Raw genomic sequence first — 27,250 nt, forward strand, 5'->3', positions numbered from 1 at the left:
GAACAATCATAGTAGTCATTTTCTATAAACCACTTCTATTAGTCTGTATCAAAATCTGATCAACCGATTTAACCAAAACGATTTCTGTATATTATAAGTGACCCTACCATATAACCATCATCTTATTTAATCAAATCAAATAATTTAAACACTGTTGGTAAATGGTTACCCCAAGGACATATCAAATTAGAATAGTTTACAAGATATTCAAAGATTTCCCTATTATCTTTGATGAAACAGTGTCAGCCAAAAAACATTCTTATACCCGTACTACGAGTGATCACAATAGCTCACTTTTATCACTTTATGCTCTGGTGACCTACTAATACAAGACAATGTATTCGAAAGTCCAGTCAGATGGTTTTACAACCATTTGAATTGTATAAAGTAAAATACATAATTATAAATGGCAACAAAGAATAAGCAACACACAATAATGGGGTTTATACAATTTATTCAAGTATCTGAAATAGCATATTAACAAAAGCATTTGTTATCAATATTCTTGAAACATTTTTCAATTGATATCACTCACAAAATTTAACATTAATTGATAAACAGGACACCAGATTAACTACATTATTTCTGTTAGAAGGTAGTAAATCAACAACATTCAATTCTGGATACACCAAAGGATCATTTCTAAGTTAACCAGTCAGCATTTTTATTCTTGATAAATCATATAATTGATTATCATTTTCGAATTAGCATGGAATCAACAAAATTTATTCCGAATAGGTCTAATTACAAAAATGATAGTTAACCAGTCAATAATTTTTTTTTTTATGTCAAATTACTGATGATTATTTCTAAGTTAACCATTCAACCATATTTTTTTATTCTAAACTGGTGATCATTTCTATGCAGGATACCTCTTAATTATTGATGATCATTTTAAGTCAACCAGACAACAATAAAATTGATTCTGCATATATCTAGCTATTGGTGATCATTTAAAAGTTAACCAGTTAACAACAAAATTTTATTCTAGATACATGTAATGATTGATGATTATTTATAACACATAAATGTTTGAAATGACTTTGAAATTGGACTGGTCTATTTCAAATTTCAGGGATTTCATTATCAAGATGCTGAACGAGATGCTTTAACCTTCACGACTGATCATGCTGTATTGTGAAGACATTACTGCCACTATTGTTGTAATTCTTGTGTTTCAAGTCACACCAACACTGTAATGGTCACTAGGCGACTTTCCAGATATACTGGGGAAAGAAGACCTCAGGTGTCCCCCCCTCCATTATGTCTGGAACAAGCAGGCACCTGACTAGAACCACTGACGTTCCATAATCAGGCTATTATCGCCACTGCTATAAATAGTTTTTAATTAAGAGGTAATAAATTAATGTTAACATTTAAATATTATCTAAACTATGAAAGGCAAAGCAAAAGAAACAAGGATATAGAACTGATATAAATCAAGTTTAACCAGTGAGACATACTAGTAAAAGAAATGTTATCTAGTTTATAAAATTTGTAATCATTAACTGCATTAGATTTTGCTTTATAGGAATTCTAACTTTAATGCCAAGCCATTGCAATTTTTTTCTGTATTCTGCATAAAACTATCAAATTATTTATACTTTTATGTATTTAACATTTTCTCCACTGGCACACAAAATCAGGTCTGACACAAAAATATTTGTATAGATTTTTTAAGTACTTTATACAATGGAAATTAAAGGCACATTAAGCCTCAGAAGTGATGCAGAAAGGGCAAATATGTATTATATAATGTTGTAATGTTGGATTAAAAGCATGTTGCTTATCATCAGAAGAAATTATATTTGAAGGTGAAAATATTTGCAATAAAGATAGCAAAATGTTAACAAAGTAGTAATTTGGCCTATATACAAAATGCTTAAAATCATTATAACTGTACTAATTGCAAAAATGCAGAAGATGCCACGGCTTTATGGTCAATGCATTATGTTTTGGAAACTGTAACAGGATACTATAATAGCATTATTAGGCATAAAGTGTCTTTAACCGTGATAAATCTTTATTATATATTATATCATATTTAAAGTAAATCCAGTATCATAATTGTTATATGCCCACAAATATAAAAGATTGACAAGTTATTGAATGCAACAGCAAGCACCAGAGTGCAGACCAAAAACCTTTCTTCATTTTATACTTCCTACCTCTTTCCAGACAAGATGAACAAGTTCAAAATCAAATGTTTAATTAAGTGACTGAAGTCCATTATCCCATTATCAAGGTGTTGTCATTTTGAATAATTAGCCCAGCAATCTACTACAACTTTAAGCGATATAAAACACACTGCAAGAATAAAAGGAACATTTTGTACTAACATCCGTGAATTTGTCTAGTATTCCTACTTGTAAGGACTCCTTAGGAGACACCATATGAAACTGTTAAATATATAAATAGGCTAAAGTAGTCTTCAAGATCACAGGTGTGTATTAACACCTGCTTATTCAATACAGTGTATTACATTTAACATCATCAATACAAAACCCAAGAGACCAAAGTGTGGGGGGAGAGAAGGGGGAAAACATTCCAACAAATGCTAATAAAAAATACACAAAACAAAAACAAAAATATAAACATATTCAGATACAATACCTGAAAAAAATGAACTACCATATGCTGCTGAAAATCAGTGCTGATAAGATTTTAAACAAAGGGCTATAACTCACAACAGAACCAAATAAGGGATATGTACAAGGTCTATTCTTAAATATTCTTGTCAAGTTAAACTGTAATCGAATAAGTTAAAAGAGTCGAGGTGAGGTCTAGAGACAAACATACGGACATGTGCACACATACAATTACTATCAGCTATTCATTTTTCTGCACCAATGCATGAAAAAAATTCATTTTTTCCTTTTCTTCACATGTATACTTTTCTTTCACAAACACACAAAAACAAATCATAACAGTCATTTTAATCAAAGAAATAATTTGACCTTGTTAAGTTATATAGAGTTCATTTTAGCAGTGTTACCACTGCTGCAAGTCTTTTAACATAAATGCAGAAAACGGGGGTCAATTAAATGATATATATTTCCATAAGGGCAAAATAATAGTTATATACAATAAATAATGTACATCATAATATTTATCAATTTTATAGTACACACATGTCCTACTGTATAACAGTATATAGGAGAACGGGCACTGTTTTAACATATAACAGTTAAAATATCAAAAATATCTCTAACTTAAACATACCGTCCAATACTTCACATACACAATATCTGAACAATTTTATTTCTTGCCCAGTTAACTCCCTTTGTTTTTGTGTGTGCTTTTTTTCACTTTTGCAAAGGAAAAAAAGAATTAAAGTGAAATAGCCAATAAAATTAATGCTAAAGCTATGTCTAATTAAAATTGAAACTTGTCTTCACAGTTCAAGGTATATATCAACTTTATGACAAGATTTTATTCTATTGCAAGCATCATTCTGTTTTCACCGATATTTTTACTGCAAGAAACATAATAAATGGCATATACATAAACATTAAATTCCCTACTGGAAAAATTCAAAATGAAATGTCTCAAATTTTAAATTGATATTCATACTCTGTCAAATCTAGTGTTGATGGCTGCACTCCCATGGGGTTTTAATAACTTTTGTGATGACAAAAGCATTACAAGTTAAATCTAAAGCTGCAGTGTTCACTGTTATCAATAATCAGATAAACTGTCAATAATATCAGTTAAAGTGTGTAGAAATTGTCTGAGTGATAGATCAATGTAGATTAAATAATTTCATAAAATATACAACAACATTCTACAATTTTATAACCAAAGTTAGTAATAAAGCTTTTCACTTCACTATCCAATGTTCGATTTCCTCGATGAACTTTGACAAATATACTTGCCAGACTTCCAATTTTGACAGTTCCACCCTAATTTTAGATGTACACAATTTGCTTTACTCAATTCTGATACAATGAACATGCCATTATTAACAATAGAGGTGCTAAAACATTACACCTAGTTCAAAATGTTTCTTTCTTTCTTTTTAAATGTAAAACAGTGTATGGATTTCTTATAAATTCTTTCTGCGACAGGACACAAAATAATGAAAATTTAAAGACCAAAATCATACAAAACAAGCATAGGTGACAAAAAAGTAAACACAATGCAATTAAGACTACACAAAAAGTTTTTTAAGCAAAACCCGTAGCTTTTGTTTAAATATATAGAATGTAATATAAATATATCCGAAGTGAAATAATGGCAGTTTACAAGAAGATTAACATCATAGTCGTAGATTCAAGTATTATCTTTCCTCCATATTAGTCAATAATGTGATAGGTATAAGTGGTGGAATATTTCATAGGTGTTCAATAAAAATATCTCAGTTTTTTTTTTTCACTTACCATAATTAAAACTTTCTCATTAAGATCTTGTTAATGCATGCTCAAATTTTTTTTTTACAGATATCTTAGTTAATTGAACTTTTCATAACTGAATTTTTCTCATGAAGATCTAATTCAAGCATCCTGAAAATTATGTGAACAGACACAGTAATTTGCTAAAACTTGAAAGTTTTCAAATTTTTGGCTCCGTACAAAATAACAATAGCATCCTTGAATTTTTCCCCTTAAAGAATGAAACCCTTTCAACAATTATAAGAAGACATTAAAGCAACACAATTAATTGAAACCTTTAAAAAGTACCATTAAATATATTCTACAAGACAATTTTTATGGGATATTATAAAGTACATGTAAACATATTGTTATTTTTCTTCCTTGTACTTTTAAGATCTTCCTAGGTATTTCACTAGAATTCAAAATCCAGCCTGATGCACCAAATTAGTCCACTACTGTCTTCATTATACATGTATTGTTTGTCATTAACTCCATCCAGTTCCATTCCCTACATAGCATATGTACAACATATCTATTTTTCTATACAATATCCTATTGTCAGGAATATTTCATTGTTTATAATTAAATAATAATCCGCAATACCTATTCACAAGTGTCTTTCAAATCCATGACGAACGAGGCACCGTTGTTTTAATACAGTACAAACCATTGGTTATACATATATATCACGGCATACTATTAAGCCTATATAATATCTAATCACCATCTACTTGCAATATTTATCAAACATTGTAAGCAAATATGGAATAATAAACCAACTACTGCGCACTGTCAAACCTTTGTAGTTTGTAATATAGTAAATCAAATAACTTCAAAAGCAAATCTTCATTATTAATATTACGAAATAAACCATTGCTATCTAACACTTTTCACGATCAACCTTTAAGAGTTAAGTGTACATAATGTTCACAAAGGCAGACTATCGTTAAATTGTCAATAATCCATTGTTGTATATCACAAAACTATACAAATATAACAAACACTTTACATCATTGTTATACACAGAATAAATCATTGTGTCATATCACTGAACTAACAAGCCTTCTGAATTCAATTGCTCAGAAAGGCTATAAACCATTGTTTAAATTACATAATAAACCTCTCTCTGTAGAAAACCTCTCATTTCATAATAACCTCTCATTTCACAATAACCCTCTCATGTACAGCACTAGTGGCTATCCAGTCTCCTGTAATACAGCAAGTACGGTACTCGAGGGGGTGAATATTTCAGAACCGAGAGTGCCGTTACTGTCTTCACTTGACTGTCGTCGCTGTTCACCCATCCGTTGATTCCGGGATGGAATACGTTTGTAGTGTAGTGTCCACCTGTTGCTTTCTTCCCATGATGGTAGACAACTAAAATACAAAATAAAATCACGATAAAAATTCATTCAATACACACAACCCGAGATAAGCTTACTTTTAATATTATTTTCTATTTAAAAAAAAAAAAATACAATGTACATAACACAAGATAAACTTACTTTTTATATTATTTTCCTTCTTGAAAATAATTTCTAATAAAGCATTTTTTTTTTCATTCATGCTGGTTTTCTTTTTTAGAAATAAAGTGAAATAAAAATAATGGTCAAATGGCAATGTTTTATTGCTATCCTGGTTTAAAACCCGAAGATAAATTTCCCCGCATTACTTGGGTACAGAAGAGCATCTTAGTCAAACCCTAAACATTCCATAATCAAACTGGACAGATTCCTAACATAATGGAGTTCAACATATCTGGTGGGGTTTGAACCAACTTTATGATTATCACAGTGAGGTAAAAGGAAAGTTATTTTTAGCCAGGGACCAAAACTACTCAGCCAACTAAGTGCACACCAAATATAAGTTTTACTTTTTGTTGGTTTTAGAGTCACACTGACTATATTTATTTGTTTGTTTCCTTTTACGCTTTTTCCCCAACAGTATTTAAGTCATATAGGCAGGTAGTTTCCTAACCATCGTTCCTGGAGAGTTACACCAGTACTAGACTACCTTCCTCTGTGCTAAACTACCAAAGCATCTCCCGGGGATCGAACCCAGGCCAGAGAGGTAATTGGATTAGAAGTCATCGACTCTAACCCCTCGACCACGGAGGCGGTCCACTGACTATGTAAACAGATCATGTACTTTATTTCATATGATGGCAGACACCGGAGTAGAACTGATGACCTTCTCCAAGTTACCTGGAAAAATTCCTCAAATGTAACAATCCAAAGGACCTGGCAGGATTCGAACACACATGAGTGATAGGGCAAGCAATTGAAAGTAATGAACCATTACGACTCAAACTCTGCCTTACTAAAGATTTTAGGAATAAGCAGAAGGTACAAACATTGCAAACTAATATTTCAACACTTACCTGCAAATAATTTGTAAGATCTTTGATTTACAGTAAGTTTGCTGCGTGCACTAGGAGACAGTAAATCTGAAAGTATCAAAATAATAACAAAATTAATTATGATTCAAATATTTCAAAGTCAAAATTTTCCAATAATCATAAATCTGTAAAGGCATCTGAGAAAATAATAATAAAAAGATACCCAATATAAAGTAATTTATTATCAACAGTATCTGATAATTTTTTATAGGATTTTGAATCAAACTAACACTACTTGGGTAATATTTTATTCTGGAACATTTTATTCTGTTTAGATGTAATGTTCATGTCTGTCAAATAACTAAGTCATTTTATGTTACAACTCTTTCAAGAACCGACCATAATACTATAGAAACAGTATAATTTCACTATTGATTAATTCTATAAAAACATTTCGTAAGATATAGCATTATTACATGTAAAGATACAATGACAATTTAATTTCCAATTTTTTTTTGCTTACTTCTATTCAATTTGAGAACAAAGGTGTTATTATTCATAGAAATCTAGTTTGTTATGTATTGAAAGAAACTAATCAAATTACGTAAGGTGTGGTATTGTATCAAAATAATCATTTTTCTCTGTCATATAATATAACTATTCAAAATTCAAATAAATGGAATTCTTTCCCTTTAGAATTTTATATAACAGCTCATGATTTAGTATTAATAAACAAAATACTAAATCTAATTCATTGAAAATTCCTTCAATAAAGTCTTTATTTGTGTATGAAAAACTGCCTTATTACAACAGAAAATGTAGACTAAACTATTCACAATAAGGACATCATATGGTTGAAAAAAATAATTTTCTATTATGACACAAATTATATTTCATTGGGTATGGCAAACAAAGAAATGTGGGTTGAAGATAACAACCCCGTCCAAAAAAGGCATCAAGGTTATAAACAAATTAAATCATTGAAAACCAAAGTACATTATTGAAAACCAAAGTACATCATTGAAAACCAAAGCAAATAATTGAAAACCAAAGTACATTATTGAAAACCAAAGTAAATCATTGAAAACCAAAGTAAATCATTAGAAATCAAAGTAAATCATTGAAAATCAAAGTACATCATTGAAAACCAAAGTGAAGCATTTAAAACCGAAGAACATCATTGAAAACTAAAGTAAATCATTAAAACCAAAGTACATCATTAAAAACCAAAGTAAATCATTGAAAACCAATGTACATTATTGAAAACTAAAGTAAATCATTAAAATCCAAAGTAAATCATTGAAAACCAAAGTTAATCATTGGAAACCAAAGTACAAATGTATTTAAAACTGATGTTATTCAAAGTAAATCATTAAAAACCAAAGTAACTCATTGAAAACTAAAGTACAAATGTATTGAAAACCAAAGTCAACCATTGAAAAATTAAGTACACCATTGAAAACAAAGTACAGTAAATTATTGACAACAATGTGAAAGTGAAGAAAAATATTACCTTTTGTGATTTCTAATTCAATACCATAGTCCACTTTCTTCATAAGTTTCTGTGAACCACCATCTTTGTTGTAGACAAAACATTTCAGGTGTAGAATAAGTACAGGTGGCAGTTCCTCCAAACTTAATTTCTTCATTACCTCCACCTGATTATAGAAGAACATACTATGATTATTTTCTAGCTAAATAAAATATCAAATTAGACACAGAAAAAAAACAATAATATGTGACATGTTACAGCAAAATTAAAATGTCTCAGCAGAATGAATTCCAAAGTCTAAGACACAAACTCAGAAGTCTGAATCCAAGGTTATTAAACCTTTTTACAAACCTTGACTTAAGCCTCTGGATTTTCAATGGTCAGTGTACATTTAGTACCAGTTTCCCACCAATCAAATATAAACAAGATCAGCATTTGTGCTACGAAAATTTCTTTACTACCAAGAACAAGGCCTTGTGTGTACTCAGAAAAAAATCAGGATCAAAAACACATATCTTTTAATGTATTTAAGAAATATTTCAATTATTCTATAAACTTTATCATTTAAATTGCAGTTATCAGTTAGCATAAATGATTTAGGTATAATTTGAGAATACTTTTGATCCTGATAATTAATATTTCGCAAGGACGGTAAATGAAATGAGTTATTCTGGAAGGTCAATAACAATGAGTGCATTTTTCTAAAGACTAAGAGAGGCAACTCTTCCTAACACTATGACAGAACAGTCTGAAGAGTTGTCCGTTCATTTTGACAATTTGGCAATTAGGCTTCTTCAAATCTTTCAAAGAAAATATATATATACAATCAAAACAGTTCATTAATTAATTATGTCTTTTCAACTGTGTAATACTATTGATACAAATGAATTTCAACATTTTAAGGAAATTGAGATGAAAGGAAGAGCTATGCTTGAAATGATGGATGTGTAAGGCATAAGTGAGAAACTTCAAAAAAAAACTTTCCCCAGTTTAAATTGCACTGGGTGAAGCCGATATCTGCTTGGAAAGCTTTACAATTATCAAGCATCAAAGTGCTTCTTTTGCATTTTCAAGCATCAAAACAAATTTCCTGGTCAGGTAAAGTCACAACAACACTCTTAAAGGTCATATAGTAACTTTCCAGCTTTACTGGCAGAGCAAGACCTCAGGTGCCCCTCCTTACATTATTTCAGACACGAGCTGGCACCTGAGTAGAACTACCACTTAATACAAAATGTTAGCACAGTGAATAATAATGCTTACCTCTGAATTTGTTTTCGAACATGTGTACCCACTGATTTGTTCTTTACTGACAAGGCCTTCAAGGGCATCCTTCACAGTCCATACCTTTTCAGACTGGTTTTAAAAAATACAAAAAAGTTCATTTAAAATATTAATGACTCTTTTTTTACTATATAATAGAAAGAGAATCTAGTTTATTCTAACAGCTCACCCTGAACCTACAGTGCAGTAACAAGACTTGAATAGTCCTAAATATAATCACCTTGACTTGTAATGAAAGGAATGAAGACACGCTGTTGTACCTTTTACAGAATCTGATTCAAAGCAGTGGTCTTATCTCAAACATTAACTGGAGCTTTGTGTCTATCAGGAGACATTGAATACTTTTAAATTTTAGCCTGAATGACTGTTGCTGTTGCCGTCTTACCAAACTTAAGGGCGTAACTACATGTAAGCACAAATACCCAAGATTCAAGTCAATTAACAAAAACACTATCAGTCATGGTTCCTAGGTTTGTAGTAAACCAAACTGGCTATACTACACCTTAAAGTATATAAAGCAATATCCATGCGTTTAAATAATTTAAGCTTAAATTTTGAAAAAGAACCATTCCAGAATACCTGAATGATCAAAACACTTGTATGAAAGAAACATGCTGGTATATTTACTTTTAGACGAAATCAAAAATTCATGACATCACTGCTAAATGTTGAAAATCCTACTTTAAATAGCAGCATAAAAATTTGGTTTCAGAACAATTTTTCCATTTCCATATAGTAATCTTATGTGTTAAATTACAGAAACATTCTATATAACAACTCTTTCTTGATAATCAACCATAAGAATATAGAGATAAAAAATTTGTTAGATATAGCTTTATACCATGATAATTTCTGGAAGCATGATAAAGAATTAATTTATACACACCTGTATATCTAATTGCAATGTAAAGAAAGGTTCTAAGGTTGCCGTTTCCTTTGATGAGGACTTGTACACAGCTGACCGAACCAAACCAGCAAATATATCTGCTATAGGGGTCTTTGCAAAGTTTGCCTAAAACAATAAAAAAAGTACATATATTACTGCCACACATATACTTAGTAATAGGAAACTATTAAAATCAAGCAGGGCTGGCAAAATCTGATTTTGACCGACTTGTCAGTTTATATCTGATGAATTTCTTAATTTGTCAGTATGATATTTATGTAGTAAATACTTGAAAATTTCCACTTGTCCCTACAGGCTGTGGGCAACCTGGGCAATTCGGACAATTAATTTTGCCGCCCCTGTTAAAGATATTTCTTACACCAGAATGCTTTTGGCAAATTTATTACTTTTCTTCATGTAACATTAATTCTAAAAGCAACAAGTAACAATACATTTGTTGCACTTTGAGATATACTTATGCATAACAATTATCAAGCAAGGGGTTATGAATGTAACATGTCTTTGAAAAAATGATTCAAAACCATAAATAAGAGTAAACTTTGGTGATATATGACTACTTCTGAACTCTTGTCGAGACTGACCTAATTTACCTCTAATTTAATTAATTCAGGCACAATCAGCTGCAGGCTTGAACCATCAACCTTTTTTGTAAGCAGATCACTTTTATCACTTATAAGAATTGGAAGAATTCAGGATGCATTCACAAAGGTAGGCCAGATTTTGAAAACAAGATTTTGAAAACACATACCCTTCTTGTAAGAACGGATTTTTTCTTGGGTCCAACTTGTTCCCAGCTGTCCTCTGGTTCCCCTTCAAGCTCTTCACCTTCAGCATGAATGTAACCATTCACATAACCATCCTCGGACTCGACAGTTTCTAAATATAACAAAACAAGTTCCATATTTCATCATCAATTCATGAAGGCATTTTTTAGATGAAATTTAAAGAAATCCAAAGAAATATAAAGTTAATCAAGACATTTTTTTGGATGAAATTCACAGAAATTATAAGAAATATAAAGAAAGTGACGACATTTTCACAAAACCAGGTTCACTTATTTAAGAGCCATTATTCTACAAAATATGATCAAATCATGAGACCTTGTGAACACTGTCCATTATGAATGTTATCTTATACCACACCTGACCTATTAATTACAAAAAAATTTTTGAAGGATTAATCAGAAAATTGACAAGAATATGAGTTGGTCAAGTGTCCATAAATAAATTATGTGTCAAACAGTCATTTTTAAATTTAGACACATAAGACAAGACAGAGATTCTTTAAACCCTAGAAATGACTACTGAAAGCATGTATATGTCTGAAATTTAAACACTGATGGCCGACTTTATCTATGTAACAAGTACAGGTACACTGGTATTTCTGTTACTGCCAACTTCTAATTGATATGAATAACTTGAAACAGCTGTGAAGGAAAAATGGAACAAGACAATTTAAAAAAGATTTGCCTTGCCTCAGACTTTCCAGTCTGAGGACAATAAACTTAACACTAGCTTTTAAGCTAAGAGTCAACATAATAAATCTTAAATACCTATAGTTTAAAGTAAGAAGAAAACAAAAACTTACCATTTCCATTACCGTCAATATTGTTAGAGTTCAGGTTGACAGCAGCAGACATTTCTTCATGCATACCATCTAATATACAGCTCAAAAACTCCTCAGCATCTTCTTGTTTTCCCAGCTGAAATTATAACCATAAATTCCATTATTTATATTGGTATTGATCACAACAGTTCTGATTAAATTCAATACATTTTGTCAGCTTTTAAGTAACACAGACTTTTACGGTCATATGATAATGTTTTATCTTAACTGGCGAATGATGAAGACCACAGATTATCATCCTTGAATAGTCATCGTTTCTATAAACTAGCAAATAGCCTCCTGACAAAAAAGAAACCTAAGACTTTGGCAATTTTCAAACAAATGGTGATGTCAGATGAGGGGCAAAACAAGAACTGCTGGTAGAACAGCATGCTCAACCATTCTCAGTGCTTGATAGTAAAACAAGCGCCTTTTATTATGTAGAATTTTTCTAAGTTCAAAAAGATCCATAATTCTGACAAAATCCATGATAGAGTTATGGGCCTTGTATAGCAATCTCCTACTATGCTCTCAAATAAGCGTGTCAAGTTTCAACCCAATCCCTACAGTACTTTCAGAGATATTAACTTGTATGCAAAAAACTTAACCACAGTGTGATGCCAACAGAGATAAGCTATACTTAAGAGCTCTCCCATTTTTTTGAATTGTCGACCTAAAAATTCAGTCAGTTACCTTGGCCAGGAAGGTCCAAACATAGAAGTGCAGCATACTTTTGAATACTGATTTTTCACAAATCAAATGAGATAGTATTGCGATGAGAAAAATCTTAAAGAAATCAGTAGCTAAATTGCAGTTTTCAATCTAGGACAAGTAAAAGAATTTCTAGAAAGATGAAGTAAGAATATTATGTGTTACCTTAAAGTGTGGGTTGACAGCTATGGCTTGAAGCATCTTGTAGACATATGCAGGTTCAAATGGTTGTCCAGGTGTTATATCTCTTACACCTTTATGTCCTGTAGAATATACACCAAACTTTTATTCATGACAATTTTGTGTTATAACAAGCAAATTCGTTGAATTTATATCCCCCGCCGAGTACTGGTTATTATTAACACAACAACTGAAGACATAAGGCTTTATTTATATATTAATCATGGCATAAACTGTAAATTTTTTTTGAACTTGAAGCCTTGTACCTTCAAACAAAGAAGAGTTTTAAGTTTTCACTATAAACATATAAGGAAAATCTATGACCCCCTGGAGTGGGGCCAATTTTGACCCAAGGGCTAAAATTTGAACAATTTTTGGCAGAGACCTATTTGTTTTATATCATCATACCAAATATCAAAGCTCTAGGCCTTGAACTGTCAGACAAGATTTTTTTAATTTTGCATTTTTTGAAACTCCTTTTCTGGCCTCGTGTGACTGATGATTGTGATTGAAAATTACAAAATTTTAACTAAGTCAAGGGCAATAACTCTAAAAAATACTAAAAATATCCAGACGAAAATACCCAGGTGCACAACTACACATACAGATCAACATTCCTGTAAAGTTTTTCATGACTCTAGGTCAAATACTTTTTGAGTTACATGCGACAACAAGTTGAAAATTAAAAATTTTTACTAAGTCAGGGCAATAACTCTAAAAATACTAAAATATCCAGGACGAAATACCCAGGTGCAACAACTTCACATGCTGATCAACATTCCCATTAAAGTTTCGTTGAATTCAGCATTAGTTGCAGAGAACTACTCGGAAAAACGAAATTCGGACAAAATTTTACTGAGTCAAGGGCAATAACTCTAAAAATACTAAAATATCCTGACGAAAATACCCAGGTGCACAACTACACATACTGATCAACATTCCTGTAAAGTTTCATGACTCTAGGTCAAATACTTTTTTGAGTTACATGCGACACAAGTTGAAAATTACAAATTTTTTTTTACTAAGTGCAGGGCAATAACTCTAAAAATACTAAAAATATCCAGACAAAATACCCAGGTGCACAACTACTAACATACTGATCAACATTCCTGTAAAGTTTCATGACTCTAGGTCAAATACTTTTTGAGTTACATGCGACACAAGTTGAAAATTACAAAAATTTTACTAAGTCAAGGGCAATAACTCTAAAAATAACTAAAATATCCAGACGAAAATACCCAGGTGCACAACTTCACATGCTGATCAACATTCTTCATAAAGTTTCGTTGAAATTCCAGCCATTAGTTTGCAGAGAACTACTCCGGAAACGAAATTCGGACAAAATTTTTACTGAGTCAAGGGCAATAACTCTAAAAATACTAAAAATATCCAGACGAAAATACCCAGGTGCACAACTTCACATGTGATCAACATTCCCATAAAAGTTTTGTTAGTTGCAGAGAACTACTCCGGAAACGAAATTCGGACGGACGGATGGACGGACGGACGGAAGGACGGACGGAAGGACGGACGGACAACGCCAAAACTATATCCCCCTCCCGATTCCATCGGCGGGGGATAATAATATTTACTTTAGTCTTACAAGATTTTTTTTCTTTTTGTCTGTGTAGTAATTCAGTTGCAATGTTTTAAAAAGTACCATAGAAAATGTCTATCTTTGACAGATCAGTAGGTCGATCTTTAGCACATACACTTTTAAAATCTAAGTAACTTCAATAAACTTCCATACTCTTCATAAGAACCCCTGACCTAACTTCTGCCACTTTAGCAGCAAAGCTCTAAAATTATGCCTATCTTGATGAGATTTAAAAAACTGTAATTTACCACGCAAAATGCACTATTTATCTATAGAAATAATGTTTTAAATCCTTTTTCCTATTAACAACAGTATGGTTATACAAATAGAAAATAATCAAAATCTGAGTAAGACTTGCAAGATGTAACAGAAATGTAGCTTACCCTTTTCAAAGTTTCTTGACATTGGCATGAACTCGTGTACAAACTCAACCCTACAGAAAACAAGCAAATTCGTTGAATTTATATTTATATCCCCCGCCGAGTACTGGTTTATTATTAACACAACAACTGAAGACATAAGGCTTTATTTATATATTAATCATGGCATAAACAGTAATATTCTTTGAACTTGATAAATATTCAGGGCAATAACAGGGCCATAACTTTGTCTTAAATAGTAAAATCTGGAAATGCCAATAAGATGTATGCATACTACATAACTAATCAAGGGCCATAAATCTGAGTTATAAGTATCTGACAGGAACAAGGCGACTATATGCATATCTCCTCTTAGTATCCCATAAAGTTTCATTGAATTCCAGCAAGTAGTAGCAGAGAAGTAGCGAGGAAACAAATATTTTTCTATATGGATACTGCATAACTAATCAAGGGCCATAACTCTGAGTTAGAGTGTCTGACCAGAACAAGCCGAAGATATGCCCATCTCCTCTTGGTATTGAAGGTTCCTATAAAGTTTCGTTGAATTCCAGCCAGTAGTTGCAGAGAAGTAGCGTGGAAACGATTTTTGCTCTACAAACATAATGCATAACTAATTAAGGGCCATAACTCCCAAATAAAATGTCTGACTGGAACAAGCCAATGTTATGCGCATCTCCTCTTGATATTGATGATTCCCATTAATTTTCGTTGAATTCCAGCCAGTAGTTGCAAAGAAATAGTGTGGAAATGATTTTTCTATATACGCATAATGCATAACTTATCAAGGGCCATAACTCTAAGTTTAAGTGTCTGACGGGAACAAAGGGACGATATGCCCATCTCCTCTTGGTATTGAAGGTTCCTATAAAGTTTCGTTGAATTCCAGCCAGAAGATGCGGAGAAGTAGCACGGAAACGATTTTTGCTCTATATGCATAATGCATAACTAATCAAGGGCCATAACTCTAAGTTAAAGTGTCTGACCGGAACAAGCCGACGATATGCGCATCTCCTCTTGATATTGATGATTCCCATAAAGTTTCGTTGAATTCCAGCCAGTAGTTGCAGAGAACTACACTGGAAACGATTTTTACTCCATATGCATATTGCATAACTAATCAAGGGCCATAACTCTGAGTTAAAGTGTCTGACCGGAACAAGCTGACGATATGCGCATCTCCTCTTGATATTGATTATTCCCATAAAGTTTCGTTGAATTCCAGCCAGTAGTTGCAGAGAACTACTCCGGAAACGATTTTTACTCTATATGCATACTACATAACTAAGCAAGGGCCATAACTCTGAGTTAAAGTGTCTGACCAGAACAAGCCGACGATATGCTCATCTCCTCTTGATATTGATGATTCCCCTAAAGTTTCGTTGAATTCCAGCCAGTAGTTGCAGAGAACTACTCCGGAAACAAAATTTTACTATATATGCATTCTACATAACTTATCAAGGGCCATAACTCCGAGTTAAAGGGTCTGACCGGAACAAGCTGACGATATGCGCATCTCCTCTTGATATTGATGATTCCCATAAAGTTTCATTGAATTCCAGCCAGTAGTTGCAGAGAACTACTCCGGAAACGAAATTCGGACAGACGGATAGACGGACGGACGGTCAGATGCGCATCTCCTCTTGATATTCATGATTCCCATAAAGTTTCGTTGAATTCCAGCCAGTAGTTGCAGAGAACTACTCCGGAAACGAAATTCGGACGGACGGATGGACGGACGGACGGACAACGCCAAAACTATATCCCCCTCCCGATTCCATCGGCGGGGGATATAAGGCAACAAGTAAGATATTTGGGGCTAAGCAAAGTTAATATTATAATGAATTTGAGTAAGTGCAACAATGTTCAATATTTTCCTGAAACCCTTCGATCTATTTCTTATCAATTTTAATTTTACAATTTTACATTATGGTATGTTATTTTTGTTTGTTTTGTATTTAAGGCTTACAGTAACACAACTAAGACTCAGGCCAAAACATGGATGGAACCACCTTCTATTCATTAGCTGGATATTTACATCACTTTTTTTTTTTGGACTGCACCAACACTGTATATGTCATGTGGCAACTTTCAAGCTGTAGTGGAGGTCGCGGAAGACCTCAGGTGCCCTTTCACATATTATTTGATTTTTCCAACATAAAGTAACTGTTAAACATTATTACAAAATAAACTTTTGAAATCAAAAGGTGAGTGGATTCCAGTGACTGTTACAAAAGCCGTGGAAACAAAGCAATTTAATATACTAACACAGATAAATGTGACTTACAATGCATCAAGTATAGGTGTAGAGGAAGGACCTCGTGACAGTGCTGGGTACCGTGGTAACTTCTTCAGTAAATTATAGAATGGAGGGCATGCTACGAGAGCTTGTAATGTCTGTTTTAAAGTTAAAGACAATAATCTCTACCACTAACAAACAAATGAAATATATTATAATGTAGAATCCAAGATAATGCAATAACTGAAACAAAATTTTCATACTTTATACCAAATTTAGCTGTCAAATATAAACAATGCCTAACAATTGTGAAAATCTTCTATGACATTTTTGATAGTGTAAAGGTCTTTTAGAATAAAGTACTGTTAAACAATCAAATTTTATTCTGCTTTTCTAAAATCAGTAAATAACAAGATATATAAAGGATACTCCATTAATATAGCACCAATTTGCTCGGTTAACAAGACCTCTGGGCTGCAACGATACCGATGCGTGACTGATGACCATCTTTGATAAATGCTCTGAAATAACAAAGAAGGCACATAGGAGTTGGACACATTTCTTGATTGACACAGGACAACCTGGTCAAAATTCATGACAATTTCACTCATTTCACCAATAAGAAATCTTGCTATATTATCTGGTATACCTGGATAGAAATTTATCCTCTATACAGCTTTTAGGTGTATATCATAAACTTTTGTTCTCCAAAAGTCTTTTTAATTCAAATTTATTTCAAACAACTTATATGTTAAACCTACATTAATATTAAATGTACAACTGAAATTAAAATAATGGGGGAAAAAGTTATTCCTAATTTCAGATTAGGAGCCTACCTCCTAGTTCTTTTGCTGCACTATCTTCGCTGGCTGGCACAGGCATGGGAGATAACTCCTTTTCACTTCTCTGCTCACTATCAGCACCAACACTAGAGTTATCCCCACCTGAACTTCTATAAGACATAGGAGCTTCAGGTGTGGTCACATTCGAATTGTTTGATTTAAATAAACCAGCCCAAGACACGGGTTTTGCTGTTTTCACAGGTTCCTGAATCACTGGCTCAGGATTTTTCACTGCGCTGGTCTCTGGTTCAACAGATGGTTCTGTACTAACAACAGGTTCATCTTTAATTTCCGAATCTGATTTCATTTTTGAATCATCCATAAACTCAGCAGCGTTATCCGAATATTTTGAATCATTTGCATCATTTGCCTCTTTAGTATTGATGTCAATTACTTGTTTTTCTTGACTTATTTGCACAGTGTTTAATGGCATATGACTAGGTTCATCAATAACTTGGGCATCTTTTATTGACACATCCACTCGCGTTGGCTTGGCAACGCCAGAGCTTTGTACGTTTAATTGTGACATTCTATTTTCAATTGCAACATTTGTGTTTGGAATAAACTCGCAAACATTTGAACTACTTTGATTAACATTATCTACACTACTCTGGGAGTTAGTCCGTTCATGGTCTTGAATTTGATATGTTTCAGGTCTAGCTGGAATGTTTGCACTATTCTGTGGGGCGCCAGAATCAATCACAACTTCATAAAGATCCCCCATTTCTTGTCTTTGATTATTTTTAACATTATCATTATCAACGACCATGTTACCAGCACCAGTTGGTGTGGGAGCACCTTGGTATGCCACTGGTATTCCAGCAGGAAAGTTTGCAACATTTTCCCGGTTAACTTCACTATACTGATTATTTACTGTATACTGATTGGGAACGAGTCCAGGAGGTGGCATATTATAATGCATATCTGGATGAAAATTGGGAGGGGGCTGAGTGAGATCGGGCTGCATGGGGGCAAAGTCATTGGAATTTTGTTGGGGAACTGAGGAATCAGACTGTTTATAATAACCTGGAGGTCTCTTCTTTTTATTCCTTCTTTCATATGGTTTCATACTTGCCTGTAACTTAGAGTTAAGTCCAGAACGCTCATCAGCCGATTCCATCTGATTGTTAAATTGGCTAAATTCATTATACTGGATCCTTTCCATGGCTGGTTTCATGTTTTCGGACATGAATTGATTACTGCCAGGTTCAGGGTAGGCTCCACTGCCAGGAACCATAAACTGACCCTGAAACTGATCTGCATTTGTTGGAACTGGTTGATCCACATTGACAGGGTTATACATGCCTCCTTCAAAGTTTCCTGACTGAATCATCAGGGAATCCCCTGACATAAAACTAAATTGCACACCCTCATTTGTGTCACCTTGGAATCCAAATTCTAAACCAGTAACTGCCAAGTTCTTTTCTTGCAGGGTTGTACCTGAAAACAAGTATCAGTCTGTCATAATGAAAGCAGTTATGTCAGTATATTTCTTTTGCATAAAACATACACTGTGTAAACAATGGCAAGTGCTCATGCTCCCATTAGCAATTTAAACAGTGCACTTTTTACACATACCCCAAAATACTTCCTTGGTTTTCCATCTTCCTACGTTAAAGCCACCAGATTCATGCTAATTTTTATGAAAATTATGAAAATATATTTTTAAGTAAAATATTGTGAAGTAACCAAAAGGAAGTAATTCACATATTTTACCAATGGCACTAACAACCCACGTAAATTACCATTATAGAGGTCAATTTATGCAAAAAATAGTGCTTACTGCATTAGTCAAGCAGTAGAAATATAGTTATAAAAATAATAAATACTGGAAAACTAGTCAATAATATAACAAGTAAATTATTACCTGAATATTGAATAGTTTTACTTTTCCTAAAGATTTATGGAAATATTTTGGCTCATTTGGTCTTGTAAAGACAATCACTTGTAAATCAGAATGTGTAGTGCAACATGCAGGACAAGTAGAATTTAGCAGTTACTCCTCCTGCTTTGAAAACAATTTGAACCGATTCACGACAAAACCAACATAGTGTGTTTGCGACCAGCATGGATCCAGACCAGCCTGCGCATCCGCGCAGTCTGATCAGAATCCATGCTGTTGGCTATCAGTTTCGCTACTTGTAATAGGGTTTGTAAGAGAACAGCATGGATCCTGATCAGACTGCGTGGATGCGCAGGCTGGTCTGGATCCATGCTGTCGCAAACGCACTATGCCGGTTTTGTCATGACGCATCTCATTTTTGTTTTATGATTGTTTTATGATATCAGATCATTTTGATGGTTGTAATATTCAGACAGATTACCTATTAAATACTTTTTATTTACTTTATACTGCTATGCATACATAATATAAACAATGTAAGAATTATGACGAACATTTATATTTACCTCCAACTGCCCCTGATACTTCATCTTCTTCTTTATCCCATGGAAACTGCAATACATTCAATATTTTACCCTAGCAATAATGAAATAGCTGAACAGTATAGTCTAAAATTAAATTTGGGACTAAATAATGAATGTTTCTGGTTTTCTCACCCCCAAGAACACAAAGTGGTTTTCCAGTCAGTGTGCCGAAACAGATTTTTTTTCTTCAAAAGTTATAAAAATTTATCAACATTAAAATTATATTGCTTCCATAATCTTATGGTCAATGCTCAAAGAGTTGTTACTGAAGATGTCTCTGTTCTTTAAAATACATGAATATTGTATGTAAACATAATAAAATGTTCCAGAACAAAATATTATTCTGCTATTTTAAGTAGCGCCTTTCACTTTAAAGGTAATTTACCGCCTTACTAATTTCATACAAGCATTTTGTAAGTATTCATTTTCTAAATTCAGAAAATTTTGCAGCATATATATAGTTTTATATACTTAAAGGCTAATCATTTTACTAAATAAGTACTGAAATTCGAAGCTGACATTGTTTGCTCATATTTATTTTTAGGATAAGGCCTTTGGTATATTTATCCGGTCTATAATTAAACTATGTCCTGAAAGGTCCTCTTTTGATAATAAATGACAAAATTAATATCCTGAATCCACATAAACAATAACTGGGTGCTGTAAAGTAATTTTGTACATTGGTTATCAAAGAATTATTTCACAAAATTTGTTAAGGAGCGTTGTTGCCTTACCTCTACTCTACTTCCTGGCTCTCCTTTTTGTCTATGAAGTATCTTGTAGATCCTATACTGTTCGTCCGGGCTCAGATCATCAAATCTCCCGAACATAAACCCCTGTGTGAATAATAACAGAAATTATTAAGGAAATAAAAGCAATTCAAAAAGGGAAGTTTAAAGGAATTATGAAATTGAAGAGTCTCTCAGCCATAAAAAATCAAAGACACTTGGGGTATGGAGCTCAAAACGCCTTTAAAATCCAAATAAAATGCATATTTGTCAATCCCAGCACATGTACTGATCATATATATCAAAAAAACTTAATATAAGCCGTTTTGAAAAAAATTCATATTTCAACATCTATGTAAACATTGCAATTAATTGAGCATAATTTATGACACCTGCCACGTTTTATTCAGCGAGTTTAAAAACTTTACACTCTGAAAAGTCTCAATTTATTTGACAGTAATTACACACAATGTCACATAGACCATGTAAATTTACTTTTTATTGGACAAAACAGTGACCTTTTTTTACATGAAAAAGTGCTAATTTTACACTTCAATTTAACTTGTAATTTTAAACAGAAAATCTTCACCAGGAAGAAAGTTTTAGACATTTTTAAAGAAAAAGGTAGTTATTAGGTTGGGATAATAGTAGGATACCAGCTACAGCAAAATAAGGTAACTATAAATAAAACTACTATAAACAAAAATGTACATATTGTTAAATTTTAACAATTTCCCGAATCGTCTAGAATGCCATAATTTTTTTCCCAAAATAAGCCAGGGGTCGTTCCCTTTGATGCGCAGACATGTCTACTGGTCGAGGACGATCAGTCAGACACTTTTTGAACAATTTTTCCATACAGATATCAAAATTTTAAAGCTAGAGATCTGAAAATTTGGCGCAGTACAGCTGGGTTCTTCTCCGAACAAACAAACTATCTTTCTGACTAAGTTGACACATATATTTGATGCTGGTCGAGGAGGGTATCAAAGTTACCTAAATTGGTTCACAATACAGTACCACGTATCCGGTCAGATATGTACATGATGTTGATTTTAATCCAGATAAAAGCTTGTGTCAATTTTTTTATTTTTAACATATATATACAAATAACATTATTTCAGCAGGAAATCTAAAGTTTTGAATGTTCTATTGTTTACTCAGCAAATGATTATAGCTAGCATAAGAGGTCAGGTATTACACTCTTGACTTTCAATTTTCAATGACGTTCTTGAAATAAAAATTAATATATATATTAAAATTAATTATAGTTACAAGTTTATATAAATAAAATGAGAAATTTGCATTTATTGCTGATAAAAAGGAAATTGTTTGATCGACAATCAATGAACAAAGAAAAAACTAAATCAGGCATTTTTTGGACGTCCAGGTTTGATGGTCCCAAACTAGTATGTCATCGCAAGGGGTTTGACTAGTCCTTCATTAAAAGACATCGCATTTTCTTTTTTTTACAGTTACACTTTTATCGGAAAATGCGAAGTCTTTCTCTAATTGGCTAATTTCCTATAGCACAAATTAGTAGCACAAATCGACATGCTTTTCGAGTTGATTTGAATTTACCGGTAAATCACAAAAACCGCATGTATACCGATTGATTTACATATTAACATACATTCATATAAACACATCTTATTAATATTAGACACAATTGGCTTGTGAAACTATCAAGAATTTTTTTTTGGTGAAAAGTGTCTTGTTGGATTATTCTATCTAACAGGGCACTAGACAACTTTTGGGGACAGGTACCCATACCCTCAGAAAGGGGAATTTTGCGTCATTTTAAGACAAAAAGGGGAATTTTAAGTCATATATGAGTTCTTTAAATTTAGGTTTTACACTAACTCTTGGCACTATTTCCTACCATTACTTACAATAGCTAGTATATTTATTACTATAGACCTAACAAATAAAACATATAACATGAAGTTGTTCTTGAAGTAGGCTATCTCACTGTTTTCTTTTTTGTTTTCTTATTGCACTTGACTGACTCAGACATCAATCAGAGGTCCAGATATGTGTTTTTGGCCAAGGGTTAATATACCACTCAAATTCTAGAGTGAGGGGTAAAATGCAAATTCTGAAAAACATAAGGGTTATATTAAAAGCATTAATAGTATTTCCTGCTACTTTCGTTTTTTACATGCGTTGTTGATAACAGAATTTTTAGTTTTCATTGCAATAAAATGGAAATATATTGTATTTTTATGCTCAAAACATTTTCTTTCTACATATCAAATGTTTACACTTCTATTCTTTCACGCATAAATTTTGACATACGAGCGTATTTTCATTTTGTTGTGCGTAACTGTGACGCACGAATTTTGAGAGTGATGCGTATTTTAGATTTTCTATGCGTATTTTACGCTTATACGCACGCTATCTGGAGCTCTGTAAACTTGTACAAAAAATATTGATTCAGTGCAACAAGCTTTGGAAAGGCAGATTTTCCTAGGCAAGGGTATGTTAACTTGTACCCAAGTTATGGAAACACAGCAAAATTATTTTCTATTATAGTCATTAATGTTTTCTTTATTTCTAATGTTAAAAATTTATCACACTATTTTGCAATCTGCACTGGTCAGTTCTTAAACTATTTTCTACATATTTCTGTCTGTTCTTTAGAAATGAACAATTATAACAATGAAAACTGAAATAAAAATTAAATAAAACAAACAAGAAAGCTTTTTGACTTTTCTAAGAAGGTATTGGTTTCAGAGGAAATTGTATGAAACTGTAAAACTGGGTACGGAAATAATTGGTACGAAAATATTTGAGTACGAAAATGCAAGAGAAATACGTTTTTTCCAACAACAACAGACAGAAATTAAAACAGTTTTGTTTATTTTCTAGCAGAAGTATGACAATGTATGTATATTCTCTAAAACAAATTGAATATAAGGTAAACTCCTACGATGATAATCTGCCACATTAATTTTGTCAATAATTTTACGGGAGTTACCTCCCTTCTGTACACTTCCTGCTACTTTCGGTTTTAACATAAGCGTTGTTGACTACTGTATTTTAGTTTTCAGTCCATTGAAAGTTAACTATATTTTATTTGTATGAAATCAAAACATCACCTTTTTCTTAAATATCAAACATTAACACCACAATTTATTTATTTATTTTTTTTTTAGGGGAATTTTTTACTGAAATAGGGGAAAAAAACATATGATTTTGAGAGGGGAATGGGGCCGATATTCGGCCCCAAAAATGGCCAAACGAGTGCCCTGTCTAATAATGTCATTAATTTTGACTGCATGCTCCTGGTTGACTTCACCTCAACTTTTATTTTTCTGACGAGTTAATTTATATCAGAAATGGTTTTTGTGCTTTGTCTTAATTAAGATGCTGTCTGTTTAGCGAATTGATATACATGTTCACATTTCTTGGTTTTCCTATAGTAACAACTTAACTAATATAAATTATCATTATTCTTTTATTCAGCTTAAATGTTTAGAATGGTGTATAGAAAATTACAATTAAGATAATTCTGTCAAGTTTCATAATATCAGCGCAAAAGGAAAATATGTTTTACACATGGGATTTTTTTTCCAATTAATTCCAACTATGTGACGCTACCTATTTTATACTTATAATTGCATGGCAAATTGTTAATAATTATCCGTTCAATATGAAAATGCTTAAATATATGATATGTTTATGATGACATTGATACAAAACATAAAAAAAATAAAGAAATAGCAATATATAATTTGAAATTAAGCACAGTCCGCCTCGTCTCAAGTCACGGTCCGCCCTGTCCCAAAATATGGTCCGCCCCGTCCAAATATACAGTCCATCCTTGTACGGTCTGCCCTGTCCTTCGACCTCCCCTATGACCTGCAACTTAAAATTTTTTCAAGACCTTGACCAAGTTTTTTCTAGAGAAACACAAGTAATTTTCAGAGTTGTGACTGGGTCATAATAATTGAATAAAGTTATTTGAGCCATTGTTTGCTTAATATATTCATCTATGCTGTAAACAAATGCAGATCAAGAGAGGGAGTGAAGACTCGCATAACCCAACTGGCCAAGTGCCGCCGGTGTGTTGTACTTGTAAACGTAGGGTGTACATCTCCTTAAATTGAAGTCAATAAGCAATGTCTATGCAAAATGTGCAAGACATTTACTAAAATACATGTTTCTCTTTGATAAGTTGACAACCAAACTTTGTTTACCTCATTAGATAAAGCCATATTTACTATTTCTGTCAACTGTTAGCGGTTTGCACCATCATCGCCATGATTTCCTTAAGGTTTGGGCGCATGCGCAGGAAGTCGATATAAAGAACACCCAAGATTTTTTAGTACCTTAAAGACTCGAAATTTACAAAAACGTGGAAATGTCAAATTGAAATTTGAATATCTTATGAATAGTAAAAACAAATCACATTTTTCTTTAAAAAAAACCTTGCTTTGTTTTGTCAAGATAAAATTACAACATGCAAATAATAAGTGTAATCTTGCATCATTACTGTAGTCTCCTAGAAAATTTTGTTAAAGAAGCATAAATTTCGATTATTATTAAGAATTTAGTATTTAACGGATACAATATAATTGTCAATTATTCTCCAGTGATTATGTGTATTTTTCTGTGTTCCGGTTGTTACATGTTCACAATTTTGTATTTTATGTCACATGTTCTTATGTACTGACAGTATTGTATAAAAAATCTTGTAATCTTGTCTATCTATCTCTGGATACTGCCAACCCCTCTTACGAGTGTTAAAGGCAGGAATTCAGTGCACGTCGGATTGTTAGTAAAAGGTGAAAAGAAAAGCTAAAGAAAGAAAAGTCCAAGCATTATAAACATGCTAGGATGGTGAGACTGAAAATGTATTCTATATAGTCATGGTTAAAATGTTAATAGTGAAACAAGATGATAAGAGATAAAATAATTCAGAAACACTGGGAGTAAGACTAATACTGCAAACCCACCACTTTCCATGAAGCGGCATCGAAAGTGATGAATATAAGTTGTAAGAACTTGTTTCACCATTGAGCTCATCTTAATACGTTTAAAACCAAACTATACTACTAGTCAGGCATACTGCTGAGACACAGAGTCATATAAATTATTTTTTCTGTAATATAAGTGTCTGGCTAAGACAACGACTTTTGAAAAATTGAACATGGCATTAAATGAAATAAATCTTATCTGGCAAAGTTGCATCAACAGTCAACTTAGAGATTTACAACATTACCTGCTTTGTATAATTCATGGAATAGTCTTCTTTGATCATACTTTACACGTTTTCTAAGGATCTAGCCATATTTTATAAGTTTCTTGACAAAAGAGCAAATTCTGAAACCCCTGGAATACAGGTCTATCCTGTTGTTGCTTTATTATGATTGGCCAAAGTGTTATCGTCTTTTCCATGCAAGAAAAGCTTGATTCTATCTCATATACTAGTATATCATATTTATAACTGACAATGCCTTCTTTAATATCAGGCCAAATTCATAACCAATAAAATATAAATTTAACAAGGGTTTTATAGAACTAATCTTTGATCTGAAATGACCATGCTCAGTTTTGAGATGTTCATCTTTTAGACTCTCAGTAATAACTGTCGTCCTACATTGTTTCAAAACTAATGCTGACCTTTGATATCATTAGTCATTATTTTTATCGTTTTTTAGCGTGGCCTTTAACATTCATAGTACTTACATGCATACATATGTATATATATCTACGTAAGAATTCATACCAAATTTGTCAGTAAACATTTGATTGACATCATTTGTGTAAAAATTTCGCAGGATCTATCCAAGTGACCTAGTTCTATTTTACCTAAAATTGTTCATTTTTAAACTTTTCCTTTCTTTTATCAAATGCAACATTTTGTTTAACTTGCTATCGTATTGGGACAGGATTGTAGCATATAAAAAATACTGTGATTTGCTCAGCTTGCTCAGGATGAGCTTTTACGATCTTTGAATGTCCGTCGTCCGTCCACATTTGTTCGTTAACGCTCTAGCGGTCACATTTTTGACTTAATCATCATCAAACTTTAGCAGGATGCTTGTCTAGGTAATTGCTCAGATGAGTTCGAACATTGGTCATCTCGGATGAAAAACTAGGTCACAGGAGCTTAAAATAGAAAAATCTTGTTAACACTCTAGT

General features: G+C 32.6%; 1 protein-coding gene across 2 annotated transcripts; it reads right to left on the minus strand.

Moving 5' to 3' along the window:
* Positions 1-434: 434 nt before the first annotated feature.
* Positions 435-25,400, minus strand: LOC132751263 (ubiquitin carboxyl-terminal hydrolase 10-like). 2 transcript variants are annotated; one of them, XM_060741427.1, is made up of 15 exons: positions 25,303-25,400; positions 21,107-21,208; positions 20,355-20,400; positions 17,940-19,385; positions 17,533-17,624; positions 17,152-17,261; positions 14,871-14,920; positions 12,876-12,973; positions 11,982-12,096; positions 11,143-11,270; positions 10,374-10,499; positions 9,467-9,559; positions 8,225-8,369; positions 6,754-6,819; positions 435-5,750 (listed from the first exon to the last, which is right to left on the minus strand). In XM_060741427.1, exons 1-15 carry the CDS (start codon positions 25,318-25,320, stop codon positions 5,563-5,565), a joined length of 2,823 nt encoding a protein of 940 aa, XP_060597410.1. In that variant the 5' UTR covers positions 25,321-25,400; the 3' UTR covers positions 435-5,562. The 2 variants fall into 2 exon arrangements, with proteins under 2 accessions (XP_060597410.1, XP_060597403.1); XM_060741420.1 differs by having other exon boundaries at positions 20,343-20,400.
* Between the last annotated feature and the right edge of the window lie 1,850 nt (positions 25,401-27,250).

The sequence above is a fragment of the Ruditapes philippinarum genome, unplaced genomic scaffold, assembly GCF_026571515.1.
Source record: "Ruditapes philippinarum isolate M1 unplaced genomic scaffold, ASM2657151v2 ctg247_1_1_1_1, whole genome shotgun sequence".
Lineage (NCBI taxonomy): Eukaryota > Metazoa > Mollusca > Bivalvia > Venerida > Veneridae > Ruditapes > Ruditapes philippinarum.